The following is an 8,919-nucleotide window of genomic DNA, read 5'->3' as shown; positions in this document are numbered from 1 at the left end:
AACGGGTTTGGGGCCACTGGCGTTGAAGATCTTTACCGTAGAATCCTCCGGCTGGAATATGTAAGACATGTGGCTCTCACTCGTACCCAAAAATCCTTTAAAACATTCTGGAGCTTCACACAGAACTTCCTCAATGCTTTGGTCACTGGGTTCATGACAAGCCGAGCATAACATACCATAAATTGGCATATGTGTCATTTTTGTTTAATATTCAGGGGGTTTATCTTGTACAGTCTTAAACATACATTGTTCTGGGGCTTTATAAGGCTTCTGCAAAGCCAGCCTTTTTGAAATGTTCATTAACAACCCCCAACACTAGACATCCAGGAACAGGTTGACCTGACACCTGGTCACTTACTTACCCAAAAGCCCCCCTAACCATCAGGATGTCCTGACCTGAAGCCCAAATATGTGCATGCCCCCCTTCTACACGCCATTGGGTCATCAATCATTACATAGGGTCATAAATCATGATTTTTTTGATTTAGGACATTGACAGCTTGACACTTACTCAACCCAAAGACCCCCACCCCTGCCAGGATGTCCTGACCGGAAGCCCAAATATGTGCAGGCCTCCTACAACAGGACTTAGGGTCATCAATCAAATTTTGACAGCCAGACTTAGGGGCATCCATCAAATTTGACACGTGACATCTACTTTAATCTCTCTAATATCATATTGGTAATGATGTAAGGCTGGGTAGCAAGCGCTGCTGTCATCAAAAGTTAGCCTTTAAAATGTCAGAAATTACACATTACTGTTGGAACTCTGAGGCTGCCCCATTGTTTCCCTATGGGGAAATTCTACATGGACATGTCTGTCAAATCTCTCTCAATGTGTATATTTAGATTTTTTAAAAGTCAGACAGTTTTAAATCAGGAGAATCTCCTCTTTGTAATGATGTAAGGCTTGGCAGCGAGCTCTGTTGTCATCAAACGCTAGCCCCAAAATACTTTTTGCCCTTGGAACCCTGAGCTCTGCCAATTGTTTTCCTATGGAGAGACATGCCGGGCTATTTCGCCAAATATCTCACAATGTGTATATTTAGATTTTTGAAGTCCGACACCATTTTAAATTAGGAAAATCTCCTCTTTGTAATTATGTAAGTCTGGGCATCAATCACGAGACCAGAAATAGTCAGAAGTGTACATGTTTTCCCTACATCCTCATTACGCTGATGTAAACCCACTTGACACCATCGAGGTGTGCATGTTTACTTTCTACACAAGTTGTTATTTTTCAGTTTCTTCCTAAGAACAGATTGTAGTGGTAAAATAAAAAGGGAAATGGAATTCTAAGCATCACTCCAGTCAAAAGGGGGGGGGGGGGGGGTGTAAAGTACTTAATAATTTGCATGTGCAAGCCAAGCACCACCACTACGGTCAGTAGCACCAAAGATTTGTATAATTCATCTCGTTGTTTTATCTGTGTTTGCACAGTCAAAGCTGTGGAAAAAAAGTCAATGCAACCAGCTTGAAAACAAAACTGCAATCATTTTCAATATTCTAAGCAATGACTTAGGAATCCACGTGACTAAGAATTAGCTATGCAGCCACTTGTTCTCCTATTGAAATAGAAATTCAGTTCATGAAAATAACTAGCTAGCTAACTACCTAGCCCTGTTGCCCCTAATTTATAATTTATAAATTAGGGGTATTTTAGATGACACCTAGCTAGATACTGTAGTTAGCTGCCTATAGCTACTGAATCAACGGATGTCGGGTGGCTATGTTTTGGGGGAGAACATTGTTTGCATTCATTAGCTTGTTAACTTTTGGACCAACACTGTCCACAAGCTTGTGAAAGTGTTTCTGCCTCGTGCAGCAACAGTAGGTGCGTGAGACAGAACTTTACCAGCATCATAGCATATATCAGTGAATCGCTGTGACATATGAAATAGGAGTGACTGTGTAATCAATGTGTAATAACTATGTAAAAAATGTATGAACCTGCTAAATTATTATGACTTGTAGTTTTAGCTAAATCTAACCTTAACCTCATTCTGCTAACCTGCTAGGTTAGTTCTCCTAACCTCGAACGTTAGCCTAACCTGCCACGTTAATTCTCCTAAGCTGCCATGTTAATTATCCTATCCTGCCTAACCAGCTTAGCTAAAATGCTACAAGGAAGCAGCCATGCAAAACAGTCTGTTGTTTCCATACACCCACTTATTTTTCAACACCCACTTTCAGACACTTCACCAAAGACAACTCTGACTCCACGTGCCGAGACTGATCTACAAAGAACCTTGCATCATAAACAACTACTACTTATTATTTGTAAATCAGTAAGTCAGTCACAATTTACCCATGACACATTACACCTCCGTTCCGCCAGCAAGAATAAGCAATACCTAGCAAGAACAAGGCCTTGACCTCTGCGATTTCACTTCCAAAATAGTGCTGAGCGATTAACCGTAATTTCTGTAATTTTTTGGTTTTTAAACAGCTCTTTGAGCAACGTCATTTTAATTATTTGAATTCCATTTAGTTAGATTTTTTTCTGAGCTCAATGTGCGCATTGTGCAGTTTCTCTAGAGATAAATCAACTCAAGCCCGAACTGTGCTATATTAACTCAGCAAAAAAAGAAGTCCTCTCACTGTCAACTGCATTTATTACCAGCAAACTTAACATGTGTACATATTTATATGAACATAACAAGATTAAACAACTGAGACAAACTGAACAAGTTCCACAGACATGTGTCCCTGAACAAAGGGGGGGGGGGGGGGGATCAAAATCAAAAGTTAGTCAGTATCTGGTGTGGCCACCACCATTTCTGGGGGGGAATGGCCCTAGCCCTCACCCTCCGATCCAACAGGTCCCAGACGTGCTCAATGGGATTGAGATCCGGGCTCTTCACTGGCCATTTATTCACAGCTCTGACACACACACACACACTTACTCCACCAGGGGTCTTTTCAGTCCCCAAATCCAGAATACAGTCAAGAAAACATAGTGTTATATAGAGCTATGATTACATGGAACTCCCTTCCATCTCAGATTGCTCAAGTGAACAGCAAACCTGGTTTCAGAAAACAGATAAAGCAACCTCACCACACCTCTCCCCTAATTGACCTTGATATGTTGTATGTATGTACTGATATGTAGGCTGTGTGTGATGTTTTAAATGTACTGTATGTATTTCTGTCCTTGAGCTGATCTTGTCTATAAATGTTCTGTGTTATGCAATGTTTAATATTTTGTGTGGACCGCAGGAAGAGGAGCTGCTGCTTTCACAAAAGCTAATGAGGATCCTAATAAAATACCCAATACTGATAGACCTTTTGCACAAAGTAGCAACGCCCACTTCCGCTCAACTTCCTACCCGATACCTAGCTTCCTGTCCCGATTGTATCAATACTAGCTCGTTTTAATCATTACCTCAGTATATTAATATAAACATATTTCTATAGCGTTTTTTAAATCATTCTTTTTGAGAATTCTGTTTATCCGTTCAGTTAGTGATTTTTGTAATTCGATTGTGTTCCGTCTTTTTTTGTCTCTTTAGCCAGCACACGTTACCTACCAGTACCTAGCTAACGTTAGTGCTAATGACGTCATTATTAGTTGGTGCAGCATTTTTATTGAAAGTTAGGAAATTAAGAAGATTTCATTGAACCTTCTAGTGGGCTTCGACGTCTGAAGAAGGGAGCAGTACCTTTGCTATTCCAGTGGAATATTACCATGTCCAAGAGATCCTCATGTCACTGATGGGAAGCATCAACTGCATCTGGGCTGTGGCTTGCCTTTTCACAAAACTAAGTGTGTGCCTCTTGTGAAGGCACGGGCCAAGGAGCAATGAGCTACTACCGCAATGCATCTTATCTTTTTTTTGCTGTGACCATCCACATTGTCTAAAATCCTTTAGTCCATTTATTGATAATAAACACTTCTGCTTATACTCCAAACAAAATATACGTTTTCATTTACATTGACAAGAGAACAGAAAAATGTAACTGAATTATTTAAAATTATTAATTAATTGCACAGGCAGATGTTGGTTTGTTTCTCTTTCATTAATTGAAAGATAAAGGAGCCTGTCCCTTGTTATTTAGTCTTTCCTGCCTAAGAACTTTTGCATGTACACATAAGTAGGACCAGTCACCCTTCTCTCTAATTAGTGAGAACACCACTGGGTCTCTATGTATTCTCTCACCTGAAGAGACTATGTGAAGCTGGTCTTCTTCACTGAGCACAAATGTGCAGCCTTGAAAGTTGCTCTCCAGTCTGTAGCCATCCAGGGGCAGTGAAGGAAATGATGGTGTTTCCTTATGGTGAACTATGGTCACGTTGTGATTGGAGGCTGCTGGTAAGACAGGAGGCTCCCCACCTGTACCTTTCCGAAGTGGGAATAGACTAAAAGCTTTTCAACAGACATCCCCATGCTGCAGATCAATGGCTTGGATAGAGGGTCAAAGTTATTGTATGCCTCTTCTATCTGGAGAACTGAGAGGTCAGGGAGCGTTCCAAGAAGGGCGCTGTAGAGGGTACTTCTGCAAAGCAGCTGCTGTGGTTAGCCAATCTAAACAATGTACTTGAAACCTCCTGAAATGAAATCATTTTATATAGTCAAAGTGTAATAGGATATGACCAGCTACTACCTACTATACTGGCTATTAGGGAATATTCACCTAATCGCTCCTTCTGCCATGCACTTTTTGGTGGTCTTGATGATGGACATTTTGCCTATGGGCAGAACCTGTAAAAAGACAGTACAAGGGCACCATTCTAAATCTAATCATGAGACAATTTTCATAAAATAATTTATTAGCATTATGATGTGATTATAACCATATGATGTTGATATGTGGTAAAGCTATTAAAACATAACATAGTCCTTGGCTTATGCTACTGCTGCTCGGCCTCTGTGCAGCTGTGCACAGGTGGGACGACTGGTGTTCTCATCTTGGAATATTAATGCAACTGTGTGGTTGCATAATGCAATGCCAGCAACACATGAACAGTGATGTGTCATTGTTACTGGCTCAGGGGGCTTCAGTACAACCTACGTGGGGATATGAAAATAAAATGATTTAAAAAATCACTCAACATGTAGTGACTGGTGCAACAGCCACTAAATTAATTACAGCAATACGGGTTTAACATTTTCTATTAAGAGTATATGCCCTTGTTTAAATGTAATCTAATGTGTCCAACATAACAGAGCTTACATAAACAGCAAGGAAGACAACTCAACAATTACTACACTAAGAACGGTTTCATAGACATGGGTTAAGCCTAGTTCCTGACAATGCAGATCTCCACTGACAGGAACTTCTTAGTCTAAGACTAGGCTTCATCTCTGACTGTGTAACCAGTATGTAGTGTGTCACAAACAGCTGACCTTTCACCCTACACTCAAACTGTGTGGTTTCTCATTTTTCCTCATGGACCTGCAGCAGCAAGCCCTTATGCTGACCTCTCCTGTCCCTTTGTCCCTGTTTGAAACAGTTTGGAATAAAAATTAATGAGCAATCATAATCTTAGCTAGCTACTGCAAAAGGCATGTCTTAAACTAGGTTACAGCTTTCAGTAAACGTCCTTGTCTGGTCTGATAGGCCACTTGGCTATATTTACCTTCATAGTTGAAAAGTTAACTGGAGTCAAAGTGTGAATCATTTTTCCAACTTGGAGGTCGGTGCTTTGCTACTTGTCTTGGTCAGACGATGTACATCCTTTTCCCAGCTCTTGCAAGCGGCTTGAGTAAAACAGTGCCATGGTTGGTAAGGGAGGGGTGCTTTGGCTAATTGCTAGCCACCTTACTAGTTAGCGTGTTAACAGCTAGCTAGCTAAGAGACAAAAAAAAAGACAGAACACAGAAATTTCAACAAGAAATATAAAAAAACGCTCCAGAAATATGATTATATTAATATACTGAGATAATGATAAAACCAGCGACTTCGATACAAGTATGGCTAAAATCAGGCTGACAGGACGTGATCGGAACATGAAGCGATGTATCGGGTAGGAAGTAAAGCGGAAATGGGCGTTGCTACATTGTGCAAAATGTCTATTGGCCCCTCTTTAATGGCCGCAAAATAGTTGTAAACTGTGGATTAGGAAACTAGAAGTGCCCCTGAGTAGAAGCACCGATCTTTTACTGTGACACAATGTACATGCAATAAGTGATTATTGTGACTTTTAATTATTCTTTGTGGGATAAGTAGTATGACATATATTGATAATTGTGCACATTTACCATCATTTTCTCCCTAATTATTAATTTACAAAATATACAGGACAGGTCTCTTATTCTGAAAGATTCCAAAAATCCATGACCCGGAAGTACTTATTCTTGCCTGCTTTACGGTGGTTAAGGCACAAAGGTAACTAGCTGTAACTTGCATTATCTAAACATGTCTAAAATACAGTTGTTACGGGTGTTTCTCAACGAGCGATTAGCAGTTGCTGTTGATGAGATATTCGGGGCGGTTGAAAAAACAATAACTGAGTACCAGGAAGAAGTTTCCCGTTCAAAGGATGAAAACGACCGTCTGCAAAGGCTGCTTGAAATCGCCCTTAAACCAGAGTTAAAGCTGCACAGAGCAGGTTTGGGTCATTAGTTGGTTTGTCTAGTTACCTTGAATTGTATTTTGTATGTAACAAAATGTACTGTATTTATAGGACGATTCTTATCAGCATTTGCGTTTTCTATTTCATGCTGTAAACTCACCTGCTGTCATTGTGTATGATGATTGCAGTCTCATGACAACGTTTGCGTTCTACTTTATTCAGACCTCCAGCAGCTCACTTTCCGTGTGCCTGAAGAGGTTCACCCTGATCAGCAGAAGTGTGTGCAGGAGTGGAGCCCCAGTCTGGGACAGGAGGACCCAGAGTTTACACAGATTAAAGAGGAGCAGGAGGAACCCAGAACCAGTCAGTGGGAAGAGCAGCTTCAAGGGCTAGAAGATGATACCAAAGACTCCATATTCACTCCTGCTTGTGTGAAAGGTGACTGTGATGAGAACCCAACTCTGCACTCATATCTTTATCATGGTCAAAATGAAGTTAACGGAGAGAGAGTTTCTCTACCCAGCACCTCAACTAAACCGATCAATACCGAACCATATGAAGAGGATTACCCGGTATCAGAACTAACCAGTGACTCTCATACTCTCGCTGCAGTAGATTGTTCTGCAGTTCAGAGAGAAAACAGTGCAACTGTCAATGGGATGGAAAGTGGAGTCCCTCAGTCAGGTTTTAAGCGCGGAAAATCAAATAAAACATGGACAGTAAAAAGACAGAGCTCTCGCGTCAATAATAAGGGTAGGAATTCCACAAAGTCCTCCATTCTGAAATCACCCAGTCAAAGTCATAATGCTCCTTGTCATTGTAAGGTGTGTGGCATGTCTTTTCATTACATGGGTTCTTTAGTGAATCATGTGCAAACTCATACAATGGATAAAGAACATCCTTGTGGTGTGTGTGGAAAATGCATCGAATCCACAGAAAGTATGAAAGATCACCTTCAAATTCACAGTGCAGCTAAGTTTTCTTGTAATGTTTGTAGTAAATGTTTTACAAGGAATAGTAAGCTGACAGTGCACATGAGGACTCACACAGGAGAGAAACCACATCACTGTTGTGATTGTGGCCAAAGATTCAGCACTGGGTCCCATCTTAGAGTGCACATGAGGACTCATACAGGCGAGAAACCATATGTCTGTCCTGATTGTGGCATAGGCTTCTTTCAGAGTGAACATCTGAAAGCACACATAAGGATCCACACAGGAGAGAAACCATACCATTGCCGTTTTTGTGACAAATGTTTCAGGACTGGCACCAATCTGACAGGTCACATGAGGACTCACAGGGGAGAAATCATTTAGCTGTGTTCTGTCTGAGAAAATAATGTTGGTGGTCTGAACTTAGCAGAAGTTGGATTTTGTCATTGTTGGACATTATGTATGTCAGTATCTAAGAAGCACTCATGGCTCAAAGATTACATTGTATTCTTTATGAGAGAAAAAACTCAATATAAAAACATAAATCCTCGCTATATCTGCAACTGTTATACCCCTGAACAGGGGAAGTATAGAAATAAATCACACAGATGTAGCTTCGGCTTCAAGTCATTTGTAATGAGTGTTTTTCATATAAAATCATCAACCATTTACATGGGGCGGCAGGTAGTCTAGTGGTTAGAGCGTTGGACTAGTAACTGAAAGGTTGCAAGATCGAGTCCCCGAGCTGACAAGGTAAATATCTGTCGTTCTGCCCCTGAACAAGGCAGTTAACCCACTGTTCCTGGGCTGTCATTGAAAATAAGAATATGTTCTTAACTGACTTGCCTAGTTAAATAGAGGTAAAATGTATATTTTGTTTTTAAATGTACAAAATAGAATGTTTCACAAATGCACAAAATATCTTCTCTCAAGCTGTTACAACTGTTCAATAAACCAGTATTGTCTTATTTATACATTACAATGGCTCATTTAATATTTTTTTATTATCCCTCTTAGTATCCCTCTTTAAATGCTTCCTATCAAAACATCCAAGAGGATCATAATGGGACCTTCCTGGACTATGATCAATTTCTGCCACTGCACCCCTCTACTAGCTTGAACCAGAAAATGGATGCTCATTGTCTCGACTCCAGGTGAGCGTAAATGGATGCATGCCTTCTTACCCCGCGTCCTGACTTAAGACTTTCAAACCACTTAGAGCCCATGTACCAGTGGGTTTTCTGCCAGGGGCTTGGGTGTTCCCTCCTTGGCTGTGGATGCCCCTCCAGCTAACTCTCCCTGTCCTGGTCAATCAACTGCCTGGGCACAGCCTGGACCACCGCGGCCCCCCTCAGCTGGGCCGTGCACTCTGGATCAGAGCTCTGTCCCTTTGGCTGTTGTGTCCTGCACGCAACCGGCTTCTCAGCAGCTCTCAAGTGAGTTATGTGGCTCTGGCCTCGCAATCTACTT

At 41.1% G+C, this 8,919-nt stretch overlaps 1 protein-coding gene across 1 annotated transcript; it reads left to right on the top strand.

The window, feature by feature from the left end:
• The first annotated feature begins 6,246 nt into the window (after positions 1–6,246).
• Positions 6,247–8,421, top strand: LOC129862282 (zinc finger and SCAN domain-containing protein 2-like). The gene is made up of 2 exons (XM_055933776.1): positions 6,247–6,553; positions 6,740–8,421. Exons 1-2 carry the CDS (start codon positions 6,361–6,363, stop codon positions 7,831–7,833), a joined length of 1,287 nt encoding a protein of 428 aa, XP_055789751.1. The 5' UTR covers positions 6,247–6,360; the 3' UTR covers positions 7,834–8,421.
• Positions 8,422–8,919: the final 498 nt, after the last annotated feature.

This window comes from Salvelinus fontinalis, chromosome 9 (genome assembly GCF_029448725.1).
Source record: "Salvelinus fontinalis isolate EN_2023a chromosome 9, ASM2944872v1, whole genome shotgun sequence".
NCBI classification, from domain to species: Eukaryota; Metazoa; Chordata; class Actinopteri; order Salmoniformes; family Salmonidae; genus Salvelinus; species Salvelinus fontinalis.
This window is presented reverse-complemented; position numbering and strand designations above follow the sequence as displayed.